Consider the following 24,757-nt stretch of genomic DNA (forward strand, 5'->3'; position numbering starts at 1 on the left):
TGTGTGTGTGTAGTAAGATGACTGGAGAGTCATTTGGTGAGGAGAAAGGGAACTTTTGGGTAGGATGCTCATATGAGAATCTTCGGCATCAACTTTTACCATGTTTTTCTTGGCTAGCCTTTGTTTGGGCAATTTGTCCTTTATTAACAGCCTTGTAAAAGTCAAAATCCTGTGCTTTCTGATTGCTCTCATGTTTGAGGGGCAGTTAATGAAGACATGCTTGCACGTAAAAGCCTCACCTTAAATCATCAGAGCTTAGAGCATCTCTCCACCCAGAAGTTTGTTATGTAATTTAAATGGTACTTCAAAAAGAAAAAACAAAAAACAAAAAACAGTAAAGAGAAGTGTTCTGCAAAGGATAACCCTTCAAGTGTCTGCTTTGGCCATGGCCCTGACTGTCCGTGATGCATGTAGTTTGCTTAGACCAAACCTTAGTTGTCCTATATGGGCTCGTTCTAGCCTTTTCTAATTGACTAAACTGTATGGAACTTAGTTCGTCATCTCCACTGGCATCATGCTGAGGATCTAGGAGATTACAAAACTCTCTATCTGGGGTCCCTGTGCTTTCTCTGCATACGTTTTTAACCCTCTGAGAAGAGGGTATGGATTGCTGGCACGTAATTGTTCTAATTTGATTTGCCCATCAACCCTGTGTCAAGGGTGAAGGACACAGGAGACTTTCCTCCTGTTTAAATGGGGGAGGGGAGGATTAAAAAGAGGTTCAGGGGTTGGGGATTTAGCTCAGTGGTAGAGCGCTTGCCTAGCAAGCGCAAGACCCTGGGTTCGGTCCCCAGCTCCGAAAAAAAGAAAAGAAAAAAAAAAGAGGTTCAGTTGCTGACCTGAGACCCCCTTCTGTCTGGTGGATAACATAAACTGCCCTGGGGCCTTAACCTGTCCATGCAGCAGCCATCGTTATCACTAAACAGTTTGACCTCCAGGCTTCTGGGAGTAACTGACTATCAAAAGCTGAGCCCTAAATGGGATATCTAAATCATCCCTTCGAGGCTTGGGGAACATTGTGTCTTCAGTAAGGGGGCAGAAGACAGTAATAGCTGGAGGAAGGGAAGGTGTTATGGATTCTTTGTGGCTAGCAAGGCTGTTGATTTTGAGGGCTGAACTGCTGTGATCATCAGCCAAAGAGCTGCACAAGGTTGGGCCCATCCTCCTGCTGTTAGAGAGGGGGAGGGGTTCATGGAGTGCCATCCCTTCCCAAGGCTGTCGATCTGTGTTCATCTGAAAAGGAAGAGACGTTATCCTCACTGGTATGACCACTGGTGAGGCAGCCGTGCTCCTGTAAACAACCCGTCACTCACACTTCTATAAGCAACCCTAATTAAACTCACTGAGCCACAGCGAAAGAGGGAGTGGTGCGGGTGGGGAGAGAGCAGAAAGAAATCCTGACAGGGAAAGAGGGACCGGTTGAGAACAGGGAGTACAGGAATGAGAGAGGAAAGGAAGGGTTTTGAAGGAGTAAATATGACCAGAACATGTGATAGGGGGAATGAATGTGCCACAGTGAAACCCTCACTGTGTAGCACTAATGCTAATAAGAAACTTTTACAAAGTACCAAATTGACCACCAGAGGAACTGTAGAGTTTCTGCTTTGACTTGCATGTCAAGCGGGTGTCTCAACTGTGAGGTGTTGAGGTTGGATCTAGAATTACTCCCTTCATGCTAGTTTAGTATTTGTGACCTTTTGCTCCACTGAAGACAGTCAGGTGCCTTTTACTTTCTGCAGAGCAGTTGGGGTGGGCTGGGCTGGCTCAAAAGTTAAAAGCAATGACTGCTCTTTCAATTCTCAGTGCCACATGGCTGCTCGTGAAACACCAGTCGCAGGGGATCTGATCCCCTCTTCTGGCCCCCACACGTGACAGATGCACACTTGCAGCACAAACATACATGTGAGCAGAGCACCCGTACATGTAAAATAAGTTAAAAACATGCATGTGAGCAGAGCACCTGTACATGTAAAAAATTAAAAAACGAAGTTGGGATGGTTGATTTGTGTTTTACGTGTGATGAAATTGAAACTCAAAGGAAGAAAGTTCCTTATCACTGCTTACACATCCCATTAGTAACAGAGGCCATGATTGAAACTCAGATTTGGAATCTGAAAACTGATAGTCCCCCACATTTTTACAAATTAATAATTTCTCCTAATATTTCAATTTGAGGGTGGTTGCCCTCCTGTGAAATATATTATAAATAAAGGTTTGAAAGCAAATATTATGCTCTAGTTTTAACAACGGTCCAGTTATCAGAAAGAGAATCAGTGTGGCTATGTTTTGTGTGCTTTTAAGTGATAAAATTAGTAACCAGGCGGCATTCTCATTGGTATGATAGATAAAATTGACCTTATGTGTTCACCAGAAATTTCAGGAAAAAAAATATAGAATTACTGAAGTGTCCAGTTGAAATACATGGCACCCAGTTAAATTTAAATATCAAATACTACTTACAATAAGATGGTTATTCCTTGTTTTTCCTGAACTGAACATTACCTAGGTGTCCAGTATTTTTGCTGTTGTTATTGTTATAGTCTAAACCCTTAGAATATTTTTCAAATATATTCATTATGTATTCTTTTTAATGCAAAGCTATTTTGGTTTATAAAATATGACCTGTTTCCAGAGAAATATAGACATGATGGGATTTTATTAGATTTTTTTTTTAATCCTCAAGAATCTTTTTTCCTTTGGATTCTTTCAGTTTATATTTTTAATTGTATATTTACAATATAGCATTAACATGATCCTATGTAGAGGATTAGAAAACATGTTATCATAAATGATCACATTCTCTTTGTGTCTTCATTATTTAAATTAATAAGTACCTTTTCATGCCAGGCAGTGATGGGTAATTTTGGCAAGTCGATATTCTTCTGCATCACAGCACTAGGAATGGGGGACCTGGTTTTGCCACCAGATCACAGAATGGATTTGGTTCAGATATGTAAATTACTTTCATAGTTTGGAAAGTAAGACTATTAGTGTCTGCCTCACCACATTTAAAGAAATAATACCTTTTAAAGAGTAATGACAAAGTTCCCCAGTGTCAAGAAAGAGGTGAGAAAGTTGAGACAGTATCCTAGGCTGCAGAAGTGACTTTCCTTGCTCTCACTACCACCCAGGCCTAGTTTCAATGAGAATGGCCCTATAGAGTGGTATGTTTGAATAAATGGACCCAGTTGGTAGAACTGTTTGGGAAGGATTAGGAGTAGTGGCTTTGTTGAAAGCGGTGTGTTAGCAAGGTCACCCTTTGAGATTTCAAAGGACTGGCGCCATTCTGGTGTGCCCCTAACTTGCAGAACAAGATGTAATTTCTCAGCCATTCCAGCTGCTATTCCTTACTCTGCCATCATGGACTCTAACCCTCTGAAACCATAAGCTGCATATTAAATACATTCTTTTATAAGTTGGCTTGTTTACGGTGTTTTGTCACAGCAATAGAAAAGTAACTGAGAGAGAAGCTGGAACCAGAGTGTGGACTATTGCTGTGTCAGGCCTGACCACATGGTATATTTTTGGAGGAATGTGGAAGACTTTGAGATTTTGGACTAGGAAAGCATCTGATTTCTGTAAGCAAGGTTTAATGGGCCATCTTAGTAGGCTTTAGAAGCCAGTACTGCTGAAAGCAGTTGTGGACTCTGCAGGTTCTGTTCAAGAGTTTTCAGAGGGGAACAATATTAGCAGCTGGGCTAGAAGTGTAAATATTGCATTATATTCTCAGATGATGGGGAGATTGGCGCTCTACCCAAGTCACGCGAATACACAGCTTGCGCTGAGCTCAGAATGTTTCTTTCTCTGTTCTAACTCTCCCTAGGCCCAACCCTGGAGACTTCTAGCTTCCCTACAATCTAGTCTTCCAAGCTGACTGATTCAATCTGGCTTCTCTCTGCTTCTGACTGAATTGCTCTGCTTGGCCTCATACTAACTTTGGCAGTATGTTCTAATTTTTTAACTCCTCGTTTTCTGACTTGTTCTGTTTTTTACCTGAGTGTAGTTTGTTCTCTCTCTGCAATCTGTGCTTGTCCAACTGTCCCAGTAAAGCTTCTATACACAGACACCACTATATCACCTTTCTTCCCTCCCCTCTCTCTCTGCTCTTAAGTAGCCTCTCTTTCCTGTGCTTTCTTGTGAGAGTTGGGCATATGCTATCTGACTCATTCTGTCAAATCTTTCCCTAATTCATCACTGTCTGCCTCTAAATTAGACATTGCCTTTCAAAAATGGCTACTTCCTTCTACAAACTTATCCTTCATTGTTAAGTATTAAAGGTGTGTACTAAGGGCTTGTCTGTATTCCAGCCAGGTCATTCTATAGTCCAGGGTGTGTGTGTGCTTTTTGGTTAGATCATACAGTCCTAGAAGGTCTTGGGATGTGATCCCTTGCCACAGCAACCATGTTATTGGATTAAAATCCCTCTTCATAGAATGCATTCTTGTGATATTTTGGCAAGGAATGTGGCTACCTTCTACCCTTGTTCTACAAATTTGCCTGAGGAAAATTGAAAAGTTTTAATTTTCTTGGTGGTGGAGATTTCAAGATACCTTAGTGTTGACTCTGTCCTATGGTTATTAGTAATCACTCTTATGCAGGTCTGCAGTGAAAAAGAACAAATAGGGCAAAAAAAAAAAAAAAAAAAAACCAAACAAACAAAATAAAATAAAAGAAAAAAGAAAAAAAAAAGAAAATAAAGAAGTAGAAAATGTCCAGTTTGAAGAGAAAAATAGCACCAGGAAATTTAATGTTGGAGCCAAAGATTTTTCGGAAGGAGTTGAGTAAAATTAAAGAAAGACTTGATTTCTACTAAAAGGTAGAAAAAAGGGAGAAGGGCCCTCAGTGCAAGACCCTAACAGCTAAGCTCCTCAGGAATTTTCTGTTCCTTAAAGAACACAGCAAAGTAAAGCTGCTGCAAATAACTCAAGGTCTGGGACATGGTAATTACACAGTCCCAGTTTCTAAAACATTATTTGTTAGTGCACAAACTATTGCTAAAGTCAGCCAAGTTTTGCTTTGTAGGTGTCATGCTGTGTATAGCCAGCTATCAGATGGAATTAGGAGGCTGCTTGTTTTTGCTATAGCAGATACTATTTTTTTTTATTAACTTGAGTATTTCTTTTTTTTTTTTTATTAACTTGAGTATTTCTTATATACATTTCGAGTGTTATTCCCTTTCCCGGTTTCCGGGCAAACATCCCCCTCCCCCCTCCCCTTTCTTATCGGTGTTCCCCTCCCAACCCTCCCCCCATTACTGCCCTCCCCCCATAGACTAGTTCACTGGGGGTTCAGTCTTAGCAGGACCCAGGGCTTCCCCTTCCACTGGTGCTCTTACTAGGATATTCATTGCTACCTATGGGGTCAGAGTCCAGGGTCAGTCCATGTATAGTCTTTAGGTAGTGGCTTAGTCCCTGGAAGCTCTGGTTGCTTGGCATTGTTGTACTTTTGGGGTCTCGAGCCCCTTCAAGCTCTTCCAGTTCTTTCTCTATTCCTTCAATAGGGGACCTATTCTCAGTTCAGTGGTTTGCTGCTGGCATTCGCCTCTATATTTGCTGTATTCTGGCTGTGTCTCTCAGGAGCGATCTACATCCGGCTCCTGTCGGTCTGCACTTCTTTGCTTCATCCATCTTGTCTAATTGGGTGGCTGTATATGTATGGGCCACATGTGGGGCAGGCTCTGAATGGGTGTTCCTTCAGTCTCTGTTTTAATCTTTGCCTCTCCCTTCCCTGCCAAGGGTATTCTTTTTCCTCATTTAAAGAAGGAGTGAAGCATTCACATTTTGACCATCTGACTTGAGTTTCGTTTGTTCTAGGGATCTAGGGTAATTCAAGCATTTGGGCTAATAGCCACTTATCAATGAGTGCATACCATGTATGTCTTTCTGTGATTGGGTTAGCTCACTCAGGATGATATTTTCCAGTTCCAACCATTTGCCTACGAATTTCATAAACTCGTTGTTTTTGATAGCTGACTAATATTCCATTGTGTAGATGTACCACATTTTCTGTATCCATTCCTCTGTTGAAGGGCATCTGGGTTCTTTCCATTTTCTGGCTATTATAAATAAGGCTGCGATGAACATAGTGGAGCACGTGTCTCTTTTATATGTTGAGGCATCTTTTGGGTATATGCCCAAGAGAGGTATAGCTGGATCCTCAGGCAGTTCAATGTCCAATTTTCGGAGGAACCTCCAGACTGATTTCCAGAATGGTTTTACCAGTCTGCAATCCCACCAACAATGGAGGAGTGTTCCTCTTTCTCCACATCCTCGCCAGCATCTGCTGTCACCTGAGTTTTTGATCTTAGCCAATCGCACTGGTGTGAGGTGAAATCTCAGGGTTGTTTTGATTTGCATTTCCCTTATGACTAAAGATGTTGAACATTTCTTTAGGTGTTTCTCAGCCATTCGGCATTCCTCAGCTGTGAATTCTTTGTTTAGCTCTGAACCCCATTTTTTAATAGGGTTATTTGTTTCCCTGCGGTCTAACTTCTTGAGTTCTTTGTATATTTTGGATATAAGGCCTCTATCTGTTGTAGGATTGGTAAAGATCTTTTCCCAATCTGTTGGTTGCCGTTTTGTCCTAACCACAGTGTCCTTTGCCTTACAGAAGCTTTGCAGTTTTATGAGATCCCATTTGTCGATTCTTGATCTTAGAGCATAAGCCATTGGTGTTTTGTTCAGGAAATTTCTTCCAGTGCCCATGTGTTCCAGATTCTTCCCTAGTTTTTCTTCTATTAGTTTGAGTGTGTCTGGTTTGATGTGGAGGTCCTTGATCCACTTGGACTTAAGCTTTGTACAGGGTGATAAGCATGGATCGATCTGCATTCTTCTACATGTTGCCCTCCAGTTGAACCAGCACCATTTGCTGAAAATGCTATCTTTTTTCCATTGGATGGTTTTGGCTCCTTTGTCAAAAATCAAGTGACCATAGGTGTGTGGGTTCATTTCTGGGTCTTCAATTCTATTCCATTGGTCTATCTGTCTGTCTCTGTACCAATACCATGCAGTTTTTATCACTATTGCTCTGTAATACTGCTTGAGTTCAGGGATAGTGATTCCCCCTGAAGTCCTTTTATTGTTGAGGATAGCTTTAGCTATCCTGGGTTTTTTGTTATTCCAGATGAATTTGCAAATTGTTCTGTCTAACTCTTTGAAGAATTGGATTGGTATTTTGATGGGGATTGCATTGAATCTGTAGATTGCTTTTGGTAAAATGGCCATTTTTACTATATTAATCCTGCCAATCCATGAGCATGGGAGATCTTTCCATCTTCTGAGGTCTTCTTCAATTTCTTTCCTCAGTGTCTTGAAGTTCTTATTGTACAGATCTTTTACTTGCTTGGTTAAAGTCACACCGAGGTACTTTATATTATTTGGGTCTATTATGAAGGGTGTCGTTTCCCTAATTTCTTTCTCGGCTTGTTTCTCTTTTGTATAGAGGAAGGCAACTGATTTATTTGAGTTAATTTTATACCCAGCCACTTTGCTGAAGTTGTTTATCAGCTTTAGTAGTTCTCTGGTGGAACTTTTGGGATCACTTAAATATACTATCATGTCATCTGCAAATAGTGATATTTTGACCTCTTCTTTTCCGATCTGTATCCCTTTGATCTCCTTTTGTTGTCTGATTGCTCTGGCTAGAACTTCAAGAACTATATTGAATAAGTAGGGAGAGAGTGGGCAGCCTTGTGTAGTCCGTGATTTTAGTGGGATTGCTTCAAGTTTCTCTCCATTTAGTTTAATGTTAGCAACTGGTTTGCTGTATATGGCTTTTACTATGTTTAGGTATGGGCCTTGAATTCCTATTCTTTCCAGGACTTTTATCATGAAGGGGTGTTGAATTTTGTCAAATGCTTTCTCAGCATCTAATGAAATGATCATGTGGTTCTGTTCTTTCAGTTTGTTTATATGATGGATCACGTTGATGGTTTTCCGTATATTAAACCATCCCTGCATCCCTGGGATGAAGCCTACTTGATCATGGTGGATGATTGTTTTGATGTGCTCTTGAATTCGGTTTGCCAGAATTTTATTGAGTATTTTTGCGTCGATATTCATAAGGGAAATTGGTCTGAAGTTCTCTTTCTTTGTTTTGTCTTTGTGTGGTTTAGGTATAAGAGTAATTGTGGCTTCGTAGAAGGAATTCGGTAGGGCTCCATCTGTTTCAATTTTGTGGAATAGTTTGGATAATATTGGTATGAGGTCTTCTATGAAGGTTTGATAGAATTCTGCACTAAACCCGTCTGGACCTGGGCTCTTTTTGGTTGGGAGACCTTTAATGACTGCTTCTATTTCCTTAGGAGTTATGGGGTTGTTTAACTGGTTTATCTGTTCCTGATTTAACCTCGATACTTGGTATCTGTCTAGGAAATTGTCCATTTCCTGAAGATTTTCAAATTTTGTTGAATATAGGTTTTTATAGTAAGATCTGATGATTTTTTGAATTTCCTCTGAGTCTGTAGTTATGTCTCCCTTTTCATTTCTGATTTTGTTAATTTGGACACACTCTCTGTGTCCTCTCGTTAGTCTGGCTAAGGGTTTATCTATCTTGTTGATTTTCTCAAAGAACCAACTTTTGGTTCTGTTGATTCTTTCTATGGTCCTTTTTGTTTCTACTTGGTTGATTTCAGCTCTGAGTTTGATTATTTCCTGCCTTCTACTCCTCCTGGGTGTATTTGCTTCTTTTTGTTCTAGAGCTTTTAGGTGTGCTGTCAAGCTGCTGACATATGCTCTGTCCTGTTTCTTTCTGCAGGCACTCAGCGCTATGAGTTTTCCTCTTAGCACAGCTTTCATTGTGTCCCATAAGTTTGAGTATGTTGTATCTTCATTTTCATTAAATTCTAAAAAGTTTTTAATTTCTTTCTTTATTTCTTCCTTGACCAGGTTATCATTGAGTAGAGCATTGTTCAATTTCCACGTATATGTGGGCATTCTTCCCTTATTGTTATTGAAGACCAGTTTTAGGCCGTGGTGGTCCGATAGCACGCATGGGATTATTTCTATCTTTCTGTACCTGTTGAGGCCCGTTTTTTGACCAATTATATGGTCAATTTTGGAGAAAGTACCATGAGGAGCTGAGAAGAAGGTATATCCTTTTGCTTTAGGATAGAATGTTCTATAAATATCCGTTAAGTCCATTTGGCTCATGACTTCTCTTAGTCTGTCTACATCACTGTTTAATTTCTGTTTCCATGATCTGTCCATTGATGAGAGTGGGGTGTTGAAATCTCCCACTATTATTGTGTGAGGTGCAATGTGTGTTTTGAGCTTTAGTAAGGTTTCTTTTACGTATGTAGGTGCCCTTGTATTTGGGGCATAGATATTTAGGATTGAGAGTTCATCTTGGTTGATTTTTCCTTTGATGAATATGAAGTGTCTTTCCTTATCTTTTTTGATGACTTTTAGTTGGAAATTGATTTTATTTGATATTAGAATGGCTACTCCAGCTTGCTTCTTCTGACCATTTGCTTGGAAAGTTGTTTTCCAGCCTTTCACTCTGAGGTAGTGTCTGTCTTTGTCTCTGAGGTGTGTTTCCTGTAGGCAGCAGAATGCAGGGTCCTCGTTGCGTATCCAGTTTGTTAATCTATGTCTTTTTATTGGGGAGTTGAGGCCATTGATATTGAGAGATATTAAGGAATAGTGATTATTGCTTCCCGTTATATTCATATTTGGATGTGAGGTTATGTTTGTGTGCTTTCATTCTCTTTGTTTTGTTGCCAAGACGATTAGTTTCTTGCTTCTTCTAGGGTATAGCTTGCCTCCTTATGTTGGGCTTTACCATTTATTATCCTTTGTAGTGCTGGATTTGTAGAAAGATATTGTGTAAATTTGGTTTTGTCATGGAATATCTTGGTTTCTCCATCAATGTTAATTGAGAGTTTTGCTGGATACAGTAACCTGGGCTGGCATTTGTGTTCTCTTAGGGTCTGTATAACATCAGTCCAGCATCTTCTGGCCTTCATAGTTTCTGGCGAGAAGTCTGGTGTGATTCTGATAGGTCTCCCTTTATATGTTACTTGACCTTTTTCCCTTACTGCTTTTAATATTCTTTCTTTATTTTGTGCGTTTGGTGTTTTGACAATTATGTGACGGGAGGTGTTTCTTTTCTGGTCCAATCTGTTTGGAGTTCTGTAGGCTTCTTGCATGTCTATGGGTATCTCTTTTTTTAGGTTAGGGAAGTTTTCTTCTATGATTTTATTGAAGATATTTACTGGTCCTTTGAGCTGGTAGTCTTCACTCTCTTCTATACCTATTATCCTTAGGTTTGATCTTCTCATTGAGTCCTGGATTTCCTGTATGTTTTGGACCAGTAGCTTTTTCCGCTTTACATTATCTTTGACAGTTGAGTCAATGATTTCTATGGAATCTTCTGCTCCTGAGATTCTCTCTTCCATCTCTTGTATTCTGTTGGTGAAGCTTGTATCTACAGCTCCTTGTCTCTTCTTTTGGTTTTCTATATCCAGGGTTGTTTCCATGTGTTCTTTCTTGATTGCTTCTATTTCCATTTTTAATTCCTTCAACTGTTTGATTGTGTTTTCCTGGAATTCTTTCAGGGATTTTTGCGATTCCTCTCTGTAGGCTTTTACTTGTTTATTAATGTTTTCCTGTGCTTCCCTAAGTGTGTTCATGTCTTTCTTGAAGTCCTCCAGCATCATGATAAAATATGATTTTGAAACTAGATCTTGCTTTTCTGGTGTGTTTGGATATTCCATGTTTGTTTTGGTGGGAGAATTGGGCTCCGATGATGGCATGTAGTCTTGGTTTCTGTTGCTTGGGTTCCTGCGCTTGCCTCTCGCCATCAGATTATCTCTAGTGTTACTTTGTTCTGCTATTTCTGACAGTGGCTAGACTGTCCTATAAGCCTGTGTGTCAGGAGTGCTGTAGACCTGTTTTCCTCTCTTTCAGTCAGTTATGGGGACAGAGTGTTCTGCTTTCGGGCGTGTAGTTTTTCCTCTCTACAGGTCTTCAGCTGTTCCTGTGGGCCTGTGTCTTGAGTTCACCAGGCAGCTTTCTTGCAGCAGAAAATTTGGTCTTACCTGTGGTCCCGAGGCTCAGGTTCGCTCGTGGGGTGCTGCCCAGGGGCTCTCTGCAGCGGCAGCAACCAGGAAGACCTGTGCCGCCCCTTCCCAACTTGAGTATTTCTTATATAGATTTCGAGTGTTATTCCCTTTCCCGGTTTCCTGGCAAAAATCCCCCTCCCCCCTCCCCTTCCTTATGGGTGTTCCCCTCCCAACCCTCCCCCCATTACCACCCTCCCCCCAACAATCTAGTTCACTGGGGGTTCAGTCTTGGCAGGACCCAGGGCTTCCCCTTCCACTGGTGCTCTTACTAGGATATTCATTGCTGCCTATGTGTATAGCAGATACTATTACAGTCAAATACCCTTGTATTTTCTTTGTTACATGGAAAATGAATTTTATCTTAGAGAAAGAAATTGCTATCCACAGACATCCATATATATTAATATTCCAGAAAGATTGGAGAATGACTTATAACTATACATTGACAAGGTTTTTGGCAGTTTTAAAGGACAGTACCCTTTTCCATGTTTTGTTTTGCAGAGACATGGTCAATGCATGGTTTTCAGAGAGAGTTCACAACATTCCTGTGTGCAAGGAAGGCATCCGGGCCCACACCGAGTCCTGCTCTTGCTCTCTGCCTCAAAGTCCTCATGCAGATAATACCACCCCTGGAGCACCAGCCAGAAAAATCTCTGCCTCTGAATTTGACCGACCTCTTAGACCCATTGTTGTCAAGGATTCTGAGGGAACCGTGAGCTTTCTCTCTGACTCAGGAAAAAAGGAACAGATGCCACTAACCTCTCCAAGATTTGATAGTGATGAAGGGGACCAGTGCTCAAGACTCTTGGAACTAGTAAAAGATATTTCCAGTCATTTGGATGTCACAGCCTTGTGTCACAAAATTTTCTTGCATATCCATGGACTTATCTCTGCTGATCGCTATTCCCTGTTCCTTGTCTGTGAGGACAGCTCTAAAGACAAATTTCTCGTCAGTCGCCTCTTTGATGTTGCTGAAGGTTCAACACTGGAGGAAGCTTCAAATAACTGTATCCGTTTAGAATGGAACAAAGGCATTGTGGGACATGTGGCAGCTTTTGGAGAGCCCTTGAACATCAAAGATGCCTATGAGGTAAGTAGGGAACAACGGGAAGAAAAGTATGGTTAGAACATTAAGCAAAGCTTGTGAATGAATGGTGGGAATGTGGGAAATTGAGATGCATTTGCATAGTTATTGAAAACTGGAATGTAGCCAGGGCTCTAGCTCAGTGGTGGACTGCTTGTGTGCAAGAACTTGGATTGACTCTCTAGTCCTCAGAGGGTTGAGGAGATTTTAAAAAAATAACAAACAAAAAAGTGAAGAATGTAGGATAGGAACATTGCTAGTTTGTCTATGCCAGTTTTTCTTCCCTAGTACTTTAGTCAAGGGCAGAGCCCAAGGGAAGTGTCTTCTTTTTCCATTAAATAAAATGTGAGCAAATCCTTCTCATATTTGTAATATGATGTTTATATATAATGTACCTAGCTATCTCTATATGAGCTTTGCGATTTTAAACTGAGATTCTAAAATGATAGATCTGAATAAATCCTGTGAAAATAAGTAAACAAACTTGTCTTTTTTCTCAGATGGTACACTTGGGGGCTGCAAAATACTTGCAGTTAGGTCATGACAGAATTCTGATAGAACTGGATGTCTCAACTTTTAATACTAAAATATTATTTGCAAAGATATTAGGAAGCTTTATGTCCTTATAACCCTGACTTTGGAAATATTGTCAATAATTACTCTCATTTATTTGTTTTCTTTAAATTTGTATAGCTTGCCCCTAGTTTTTTGTAATGAACTTATAAATAAAAATATCATGCACATATCATTAACATAGTCACTCAGACAAATACTTGGCAAGTCCTAAACTCTATGTATCTAGTGAATACATATTATTCTGGTAGAATGGACATTCTGAAGCTTAGGTTTTATATTTCAACTATCAATTTTTTTGCATTTATCCACTATAAATTTGTGTTATATCCTTTACCTAAATTCTGTCCTTCTTTATCACTAATATTTCTTCTTCTCTGTAACTGTTCCCACATGCATATTTGTTTAGATATATAATATATATGTTATAGGCTAGGATTCACATATGAGGGAGAATATGTGGTTTCCCCCCATTTCATAGATTGGGTGACCTTGCAAAATATTTTGCATTTTATGTCTATCCATTTTCCTAAAAAGTTTTTATTTCAGTTTTCAATAGAGCCAAATAATATCTTATGTATTTACCAGATTGTAATTATTTTTTTAACTGTTGATGGGCTCCTAGGTTGGTTCTATTTCCTTGCAATAGTTAATAAGCAACAATAAACCTAGTATACAAATATACTCCATGGTAGTATGGTGTATGGAGTTCTATGGGTCTGTGCCCAGGAGCGAAATAACCAGGTCATGTGATAGTTCTATTTTTTCAATTTTTTTGGGGGGAACCTCCAAACTGATTTTAATAATGACTAATAATGTATATCCACCAACAATGAGTAATAGTCCTCTTCTACACATTCTAGCATTTGTTATCAGATTTCTTTTCTTTCCTTCTTTCTTTCTCTTTCTTTTATTTCTTTTTTTGTAAAAAGATTTATAAGAAGTTCATCTTATGTGGATGAGTATTTTATCTGTATGGATATACGCACACTGTGTGCATTCTTCATGCTTGTGGAGGCCAAAAGAGGATGTTAGATCCTTTGGAATTAGAGATACTAGCTATGTGGATGCTCGTAAAAAGGGCAGCAAGTGCTCACTTCTGCTGAGCCTCCTCTCCAGTTTCTCTCACCAGATCTCTTAATGGCAGCCATTCTCAAAGAGTGAGGTGATACCTCAAAGTATTTTAAATTTGCATTTCTCTAAAAACTAGAGATATTGAACACTTTAAAATAGTTATTGTCCATTTGTTCCTCCTTTTTTGGGGGGGCGGTAGGCAACTATCTATTCCTGTTGCATTCATGAGCTCAATTCTTAATTGATAGTTTCTTTTCCTCCCTATTAAATTTTTTCAGTTCTCCATACATTTTGGCTATTAGCCCCTCAACTGAAGCATAGCTGATAAAGATTTTCTCCCAGTGTGCTCTGCTGGTAGCTTCCTTAGCTGTGCAGAAATGTTAGCTTCACCTTGACCCATCTGTTGATATGTGAGGCTAGATCCCGTGCCAATTCCGTTCAGAAAGCTCTTTCCTACCACAGTAATTTGGAGAGTATCCCTTTATTCCTTTTATTTTGTCTCATAGCTTCAGCATTTTAGGCTTTTTGTTTGTTTCTTTATTTTGTTTATCCAGTCAGGATTTATCTGCGTAGCCCAAGCTGTCTTGGAAGTCATTCTTTAGACCAGGCTGTCCTGGAATTAAGAGATCCGCCTGCCTCTGCTTCTCAAATGCTGGGATTAAAGGGGTCTGCCACCACCCCCTGACTGAATTTCAGTTTGTAAATTAGTTTCTTTGATCCATTTTAGATTGATCTATGTACAAGGTTAAAGATAGGAATCTAGTTTTATCCTTTTACAAGAGGATATCCAGTTTTGCTTCCATTGTTGAAGAGGCTTTCTCAATGTATGCTTTTGCCTCCTTTGTCAAAGATTATGTTGGCATGGCTTTGTCAGCTATGTCTGGGTTCTCGATCCTATCCCTTGGTCCATCTGCTTGTTCTTATGTCAATAGCAGACAGTGTTCACCTCTGTGGCCTCACAGTGTATTTGAGGTGAGATATTTCCAGTTACATTTTTGCTCCTTAGGATTGCTTTGGCTGTTCATGGTCTTTTTGGTGGTTTCATATAAATTCTTGGATAGTTCTTCCCCGATCTGTGAAGTGTGACATCAGGATTTTGAAGGATACGGAGTTAAATGTATAGATTAGTTTTGATAGTAGGGTCATTTTCACATCAATTCTGCCAGTCCAAGGGTACGGACAGTCTTTCTGTCTTCTAGATGTAGGCATTTTTTGGTAGATTCTGTAGTCTTTCAAGTGTAGGTTCATGTTATCTGTTAATAAGGGTCATGTGACTTCTGCCTTTCTTGTTTTCATCCCTATGCTACCTTTCTCTTGTCTAATTGCTAAGACTTCAAGGAAATAGTAAGGAAGAGAGGGGAGAGTGGGTATCCTATCTCAATCCTCATTTTAGAGGAAATTTATTCAGTTTTTCTCCATTTAACTTAAGAATGACTATAGATTTGTTGTATATAACTTTGTTTTCTTGAGGAATCCTAACATCTCGAGTATGAAGGCAAGTTGAACTTTATTGAATGCTTTCTCAGGATCAGTCAAGACAATAATATAGTTTCTGTCCTTAAGTATTTTATTTTTATGTGTGTAATTTATGTATTTACTTTTGTTCAATCAATCTTGACTTTCAGAGATAAGACCCACTTGGCCATGGTCATGATCATTTTAATAAGTTTTTTAGTTCGATTTGCAAATATTTTGTTGAGTTTTGCATGTGTTCAGCAGAGACATTGTTCTCTAGTTTTCTGTCTGTCTGTCTGTCTGTCTGTCTGTCTGTCTGTCTGTCTATCTATCTATCTATCTATCTATCTATCTATCCTTCTTTCTTTTTTTTCTCTTTTCTTTTTTTCGGAGCTGGGGACCGATCCCAGGGTCTTGTGCTTGCTAGGCAAGCGCTCTACCACTGAGCTAAATCCCCAACCCCTCCTTCTTTCTTTTTCATCATGTCTTTACCTGGTTTTGATGCCATGATAGTATTGGCTTCACTGAATGAAGTAATTTCTTGTATTGTTTAGTTTCCAAGTGTCTGTAGTTTTTATACTTTGCCTTGTTGCTTTTTACTTTAATTATACTGTGATCTGATAGGATGAAAGAGATTACCATGTTTTTTATTACTTGTTGATACTTGATTTTTATACTATGATATGATTGATTTTAGAGAAAGTTTCATACGCTGCTGAAAAAACGTGTATTTTTCTATCTGTTGGGTGGAATAGTGTATATATAAATATATATGCAAATATATGTTACTTCTAGTTGATTGGTAGGTAGTATGTTTTAGCTGAAAAGTTCTTTGTTTGCTTTTAATATGGAAGACTTCTAAAAATGAGAGTTTCAAAGTTCCCCGCTATTATGTTTCCAAGATTTTATGTCCTTTTATGCTTTATAATGTTTGTTTTATGAAATTAGAACCTCCAGTATTGGTGCATGCATGTTTAGAAATCTTGATAAATTATTCCCTGTATTAATATATAGTGTCCCATTTTAATCTCTTCTAACTGGTTTTGATTTGGCATTTACTTTAAAATAAGGATAGCTAAGTCTCCCCATTTTTGTTTTCCATTTACTTAGTAGTTTGTTCTTTATATTTTGATATTAGCTTTTGAGTATCTTTGCTCACTAATTGTGTTTCTTATATAGAAAATATATATTTGGTTCTCATTTTTTATCCATTTCATTAGTCTGCATTTTTAAATTGCGAGTTTAGGCCATTTATATTTAAAGTTATTGTAGAAAAGGGTTTGCTATTATCTATGAATTTGCTAAGTGCTTTTCTGTTTTGCTGTGACGCTGGCATTTCCTTTCTTTCTCCATTAGTTCTGAGGGTTTGCTAAGGTTCTTTTTCAGAGTCTATTTTGTCTTTCTGTTCTTTTCATGGAGTGTTTCCTTTAATGCATTCTTCTAAAGGACACTATCTTTCTTCTTCCTTCATGTAAAGTATTGCAAGAAGAATTTCCTTCAGTGTTGGCTTGGTATTACCTTAATCCCATTTTTTTGCCATCAATTTTGAAAAATAACTTTGCTGGGTATTGCATTTTTGATTTACAGTTATTTGCTTTCAGAACTTGAAATATTTAACTCCACACTATTCTAATTTTTATGGTTTCTAAAAATTCTGGGGTTAATTCTGATTTTTTTCTGCCTTTTTGTGTGACTGATGTTTTTCCTCATACTGGTTTTAGGATTCTTTCTTTAGTTTTTATTTTTATATCCTAAATATTATGTTCATTTCATTTGTAGTTGTATATCTCTTCAGTTTAGCTGTCCATTTCTTTAAGTTTGCTGCTAACATTTCACTATAAATAGTCTATTCTATTTAATTTCATCTTTGCTTCTTCGGCACTATGAGTATTCAGGTTTAGACTCTAGAATGTATCCCAGGATTCTTTAAATTGTGTGTGTGTGTGTGTGTGTGTGTGTGTGTGTGTTTGCCTTATTGTCTTGACTTTGTCTACATTCTTGAAATTCATTTTTCTTCAGTCTGTTCTGTTAATGGTGTTGCCTGTTGTGTTATTTATTTGTTCATATCCTTCATTTCAAGTATTTATATTTAGTCCTTTTTCAGTGTTTCAGTCTCCTTCCTGAAACTTTCGCTATTTGGACTTTTCACCTCACTTTACTGTTTTATTCACTTTGGAGACTGCCTTGTTGAGTCATTAGATTTCATTAATTCATCCATCTGTTTTAATCTTCTATATGGTTATCATGTTTTGAAATAAGACTGAATTCTTTCTCAGCTATTTCATCTCTGCATTGTTGGATTCTCTAATGGGGAGTTGGTCAGTTGGGGGTCGGTTGGGGGGTCAGTTCGGGGGGTCGGTGGGCTGTGGGTGGTCATTGTAGCATTTGCTTTGCAGTGTCTGCTCATCTCTTGGATTGAGTTTGTCTTTCAGTTATTCTCTCCCATAGGAAGGAATCTATGTGAATGTTTTGTTCTGTGTGGGATATTTACATAAACTACAGCTATAGGATTGGTGAAACTTGGTGATGATCCGTCAGATGAAGACTCTGTGGTGATACTGTGTCACCTATGTGCCAACAGCACCATGTTCACACTGAACCCTAAAGCAACCAGATGCAGTAAAACTTCGGTCACCTCTTTAATATTGCGAACTTCCTGAGGCAGATACTCATTGTAGTCTTTCTAGTATGTGGAGGCTGTCGTTTGAGTCATAGGCACAAAGTAACCCCGACTACAGCAGAATAGTCTCTTGGTCCTTTGGGGACTACTGGAACCCCAATGTCAAAATCCCACACCCACAATGAACTCAGATACCACTAAAGTCGAGCTTCTGTCTCTCAGGGGAGCCTGAGCTCTCTGGAGCTGAAGCTTTGTCCTTGCATTGGACCTGGAGGCCTCGGAGCTAGAAGTTTGGTCACATGGTGCTTGCAGGTCCCAGAGGCCTTTTTTTTCCTTTTAAACAAATAAACTTATGCCTATGTTCTTTTTAAATGGAAATTTTGGCTCTGAGGTATTTTATGAAAAGTTTTGATAGTTCTACATTTATTACAGCTATGCACAGCTTTTTTTTTTAAAATTTGCTTTCAAATTTTCCTTTTAAAATTCATTATATTTGTTAAGGTTGTAGTTATTTATTTTAGATGTATGTGTGTTTTGCCTACATCTACATCTACATCTCTGTCTATATCTATGTGTACTGTGTACATGTAGGCCATTAGATCCCCTGGAACAGGAATTATAGGCAGTTGTTAGCCTCTGTGTGGGTGCTGGGAATCTGATCTGGATCCTCTGGAGGAGCAGTCAGTGCTCTTAACCAGGGATCTATCTCTACAATGCCTTAAAGTGAATTATAATTCTTTTTCTATTAGATATATTTCTTTATTTACATTTCAAATGTTATTTCCTTTCCCAGTTTCCTGTCCATAAGTCCCCATCCCCTTCCCCTCCCCCATACAGGTGTTCCCCCCCTCCCATCCACCCCTTTTACCACCCTCCCCTTCTGACATCCCACTGCACTGAGGGTCCAACCTTGGCAGGACCAAGGACTTCCCCTTCCACTGTTGCCCAAACATGGCTATTCTCTGCTACATATGCAGTTGGAGCCCTGGGTCAGTCCATAATGTAGTAAAAATGGCCATTTTGCCAAAAGCAATCTACAGATTCAATGCAATCCCTATCAAAATTCCAACTCAATTATTTATAGAGATAGAAAGAGCAATTTGTAAATTCATCTGGAATAACAAAAAAAAAAAAACAAAAAACAAAAAACAAAAAAAACCAACAACAACAAAAAAACCAAACCCAGGATAGCTAAAGCTATGCTCAACAATAAAAGAACTTCTGGGGAAATCACCATCCCTGACTTCAAGCAGTATTACAGAGCAATAGTCATAAAAACTGTATGGTATTGGTACAGAGACAGGGAGATAGACCAGTGGAACAGAACTGAAGACCCAGAAATGAACCCACATACCTATGGTCACTTGATCTTTGACAAAGGAGCTAAAACCATCTAATGGAAGAAGGATATCAACAAATGGTTCTGGTTCAACTGGAGGTCAGCATGTAGAAGAATGCAAATCTATTCATTCTTATTGCCCTGTACAAAGCTTAAGTCCAAGTGGATCAGGGACCTCCACATCAAACCAGATACACTCAAACTGATAGAAGAAAAAATGGGGAAGCATCTCGAACACATGGGCACTGGAGAAAATTTCCTGAACAGAACACCAATGGCTTATGCTCTAAGATCAAGAATCGACAAATGGGATCTCATAAAACTGCAAAGCTTCTGTAAGGCAAAGGACACTGTCATTAGGGCAAAACGACAACCAACAGATTGGGAAAAGATCTTTACCAATCCTACATCTGATAGAGGGCTAATATCCAAAATATATAAAGAACTCAAGAAGTTAGACTCCAGAGAATTAAATAACCCTATTAAAAGTGGGGTACAGAGCTAAACCAAACATTCTTACCTGAGGAATATCAAATGCCCAAAAAGCACCTAAAGAAATGTTCAACATCCTTAGTCATCAGGGAAATGCAAATCAAAACAACCCTGAGATTCCACCTCACATCAGTCAAAATGGCTAAGGTCAAAAACTCAGGTGACAGCAGATGCTGGCGAGGATGTGGAGAAAGAGGAACACTCCTCCATTGTTGGTGGGATTGCAGACTGGTACAACCATTCTGGAAATCAGTCTGAAAGTTCCTCAAAAAAGAGAATTATAATTCTTAAGCAAAACGTCTTAACTGGGTAAAGTGCTACTTTGCTTCATGATGAGGAAGCTTACAGTGGCTGGCAGTTGTTCTAGCTCTGTGCTAGAACACACAGTGTGGCCCAGCTCACTCCTGTGGTCCTGTTGCCTGTTTTAGTGCCTGTTAGATAGGAGTTAATAACATTCATTGCATTACAATTATGTTAGCTATAATAGGTAACTAGAATTTCTAGCATAAATATCAGATCTCAAAGTGGTCATATATGTCAAGAAAGTGTAGTCAGGATTGGGTATGACATCCAGTGAGGAAGATGGGGAAAGGTTTTTTTTTTTTTTTTTTTTTTTTTTTTTTTTTTTTTTTTTTTGAGAAAGAAATGCTTAGATAGGCCCTGGAAAGTATGTAGGATTTGACTTGGATGTGGGCCTGGTGAGATCTAACAGTAGAGAGAATTGTGAAGGAGAGTCAGGGAAATCGGATTGTGGACTGCAAGTGTCAAAGTCTGAGCAGACGTTAAGGAACAGTGGGCACACAGCCAGGAAACTGCCGAACTCTTGATGGGGAATGTATCAGAGCGTCAGAACTAAAGGAGGAATTAAGGAAGTTTTGAAAGGCGATGAGAATGTCTTAAATTGTGTTTTACAAAGATGAATTATCATCTTTGTGAGTCATAACACATACTAGAAAATCTAGAAGCTGGGAGGGAGGATAGATTATTTTAACACTTTACTAGCAAGTGGGTCTTCGAACCTTACTTTGAACTGATGGATCAAAAGAAAGGAGTGGAGTTCCCAGTGGCAGCAGGATCTGCTGAGCTTGGCAGCTGGTAGGAGGTGGAATCAGAAACGAGTGGAGTTTTGGAAAGGGGTAGATGAATAATGATGCCCAGGGGTATCAGCGGCAGGGATGTGGTAAGCTAATTAGATACTTTAACTCCAAAGATACCCCATCCCACCCCCACATTCCCACCCCTACCCACCCCCAACTTGTTGTATATAAACAACTGTTTTTAATTTTTGAAATGTGGTCTCCAGGAGCTATTCCCCAACCTCTCCGAGCACTGTGGGTGACATCACATGGTAACTGACCCAGAGAACCAGGAACCACAATTCTCTATTGCTGCCAAGTTTGCAGGTTCACTCCCTCCCATTGTAAGTGACAGCTGGGTCTGTAGTTTTCAGAGGCACCACAGTCCCCAAAACTGTAGGACCATAAATACCTTTAGCTTTGTCAAGAAATCTGTCACCTGTCCTGTGGTCTTGCATGTTTCCATCCTGTGAACCGATTGTATTTTACTTAATATACTTCCCATGTTTAAAGTTTGGCAGTGTGGTTTTGCCTTGTAGTTAATAGCGATTTAATTCTTAGGACACCTTATTAAGTCTATAACAATGTTTCCTTACCTTCTTATTGATGAATGTTTTAATATTATCTTACTATTGATAAATACACCACACTGAAGAAGTTTCCCCAAGTAGGAAGTCTTAAGACCACATCAGTCCAGGACAATCAGCTCCTCTCATTTGCATGAATCCTAGGGTGAAGGCTCTTAGCTTTGGATTTCTCCTGCTCTTCACCTTGGTACCCTCCCTCCATGTTTATGGTGGCCTTGCAGATTTTCATGTCCATCAATTCCACTATGAGTGCTTCAAGTGTAACTGGATACTAAAAATGCTGTCCCGGAACCTTTTGTAAAAGCCGTCAGCTATGAACATACGTTTGGATGCTTCCTGAGTCTGACTCCTTTAATAATGCGCTAGTAAAAATGTGTTTTGTTTCTTAAGGATATTTGGCACTCTAAAGGTTATGATGCAGCGGAAACACAAGAGGTGACCATGAACTCTTATAGTTCTTGTACAGACACTGAGAGCAAATCTTAGATTTTCATGGACACTTTAGTTGTGAGAAATTATCAACATTGAGTCGCTATTTAAAAATTCACCACAGAAAATTATATAAAATAACAAAAACTTGAAAATACTGCAAAAACTAACAGATTGGCATGTTTCCAGCTTAAGTCAATGTCCTCAGCTTAGTCCAGTGATTCTGTTGGGCTATGAATAGCACCAATCAATGAGAGGATTAGCTGGTGGGAGAGGTTTAAACACTGACTGATGTGGTCTTATGACTTCCTAGTTGGGGAAACTTCTTCAGTATGGTGTATTTATCAATAGTAAGATAATTAAAACATTTATCAACAAGAAGGTAAGGAAACATTATTATGTGTAGGTTAGAGACTTAATAAGCTGTGTTATCATAATAACAAAACATCCAGTACCTACACAAGGCCATCTTGAACTGGTCTACTTTCTAAAGAAGTTTTTTTGGTTTTTGGGGTTTTCTTTGAAATTTTATTTATTAGATATTTTTCTTTATTTACATTTCAAATATTATTTCCTTTCCTGGTTTCCTGTCCATAAGCCCCCCCATACAGGTGTTTCCCCCCCATACACCTTCCCTTTGCCCCACAACATTCCCCTGCACTGGGGGTCCAACCTTGGCAAGACCAAGGGCTTCCCTTTCCACTGGTGCCCCAACAAAGCTATTAAAGAAGGTTTTTGTATTATGCTGCCTATGTTACAAGGTTTTATAGTGTTAAAACTCCTGCCTCTCTCCTGAATTGACTTGAATGCAAACCTCGGGTTCTGCTTCTGCATGGCAGCCACTCTGTGTGGACCTGGATTTCGGTAGAGCGTGGATGGTGTTGAGGAGGAGTCATGCCACCATTTATGAGACTGTCATCACATCACTGTCCTAACTGCCTCCTCCAGCCTTTGCTTCGCCCTTCCCTTTCCCTCTTTTCCAGAGGAACAAACCAACTTCTCTCATTCTGTGGTCCCCGGTCTCTACTGAAGGACTCATCGAGTTCCTTTCTTAAAGGACTATGAAGTCTCTCTGGTGGATTCCTAATGAGTACAGTTATTTCCAAAATAAATATTAGAAAAGGAAAGAGCACCAGCAGATGCTTCACTTTAGATAAATCATGGGCCCTCGCGGTGTTGCCGTGCCCCCAGGGAGCACAGGCTGGGAACTGCTGTGTCTCTGTCTGGTCATGCTCAGTACTCTAAATTTAGGCATCATCTTTAAAATGCCATTCTTGAAGAAAATGAGCCTTACTTGGCAATTCTTTTGCACTTTTGTTTTTGTTTTCTCTCATTTTTGTTTTGAATTCACAGATCAGTATAAGATACAGCCACATGGGTTTTTGGCTCTCCATTTGCCCTTCCTGCTTTTCCTGCTTTTTTTTTAATCATGCTTTTTTTTTTTTTTTTTTGCCCTTCTTCCCCTACCTCATGTAAGTCCCAATACATTGTATATAAAATTAAATAAGTTGCAGATATATTTTTGCTAAATATTTCATTGTGGTTTTTAGTGTGTGTGTGTGTGTGTGTGTGTGTGTGTGTGTGTGTGTGTGTGTGTTGCACTTGTGGAAAGTCAGGGAACAATTTGTGGGCGTCAGTTCTCCAACCATGTGAGCCCCAAGGATTGAATTCAAGTTTCCAGGCTTAGCAATAGGAACCTTTATCCACCAAGTCATCTCACTGGACCTCTCATTTGGCCTCTTCCGGAAGGACATACGATAAATGAACAAATTCGGAAAATCTGACAGCGATACAATGTGTACAAAATATCTCACAATCTATGCTCCATTTTTTTCAGTTATCCTGTTAAATATCCCTTGCACAGTTATCTTTCTTTCCAATCAGGATGCAATTCTAGATCAAAGTTGGCATAGAGTTGTGGTGCCTCCTTCCACGTTTATCTGTCTTGATGTAGATATTTCTGAAGAGTACGGGGCAGTTGTTTTTAGACTGTCTTTCTTGGATAGACCGAAGCCAGGCTTTTATGGCAAGAATCCCATAGATGTTTAATCTTGAGACCTTGTTTGTTTTTTTCCAAACAACTAACTCTCAATTCTCCAGTGGGAGGTGGAAATTTACATTCTTGTTTAATTCTAAAACTACTGGAGGCACAAAACCTACATGTTAAGGTGTCAGCCCCACCCAGATGCTCTGTCTCCCAACACCAGCCTCAAATGGGATGCCATACTTCCTTCACATTGTCACAGTGAGAGTTCTTGAACCTTGTCACATTCAGTCATTTGATCAGATGATCAACAGTTCTCAGCAAGGCTGACTCAAAAGTTAAACCTTTTGTTAAAACTCAGAAACAGTCTGAAGGGAACACAGGCCCTGAGAAATGGGGGGAGGGAGAAAACTCCCAACCCCTGTGTGGTGCTTGGTTACCCCAGCATAGATCTAAGGTTAGCCTAGAAGTTCCATTCACCCGATATCCTGTTTGTATTGTAATTTTTGTGTGTAGACACAAAGTCTACTGCTTTGAATAAATGGTTGAGTTAAATCTTTTTTATAAACTGAATTTGTAATTCCCACATTCATTAACAGAATTATTACAAAAGATAAATTTTTATTTTCTACCTTTGATTTAGTATTACATAAAATAATTCACTAATTGTAAATTTTTATTTCTTTAATCATCACCATCAACATCTTTCCACTCTTCTTAGATACAGTAAAGTCTAAAGATAAAAATGTCTAGATCTGCAAAGCTAAAATAAGAACTATTTTACTAGAAACATTTAGCGAACACTTCCTGTGTATCTGAGTAAAACCTAGGGCATATTTGCTAGAAAACAAAAGAATGTAGTGTTTGTAATGTAAAATATTTATACTAATTTATCTTTTCCTTTGAAGTTATCTTTAAAGCCAACTTCAGTGCTGTCCTCTTGAGAAAATTGGCCTCATTTCTGACCCCATTTGGTGGAATC

The 24,757-nt window shown here is 39.1% G+C and overlaps 1 protein-coding gene across 2 annotated transcripts in view; it reads left to right on the forward strand.

Annotated features, from left to right (window-relative positions):
* Positions 1–24,757, forward strand: part of Pde5a (phosphodiesterase 5A) — a 144,432-nt gene that overhangs the window by 13,831 nt on the left and 105,844 nt on the right. For both annotated transcript variants that reach the window (XM_087615296.1, NM_133584.1), the window contains 1 exon segment: positions 11,564–12,152. In XM_087615296.1, the coding sequence (XP_087471422.1) occupies positions 11,564–12,152 (589 nt within the window).

This window comes from Rattus norvegicus, chromosome 2 (genome assembly GCF_021556685.1).
Source record: "Rattus norvegicus strain SHRSP/BbbUtx chromosome 2, alternate assembly SHRSP_T2T, whole genome shotgun sequence".
In the NCBI taxonomy this organism is placed as follows: domain Eukaryota; kingdom Metazoa; phylum Chordata; class Mammalia; order Rodentia; family Muridae; genus Rattus; species Rattus norvegicus.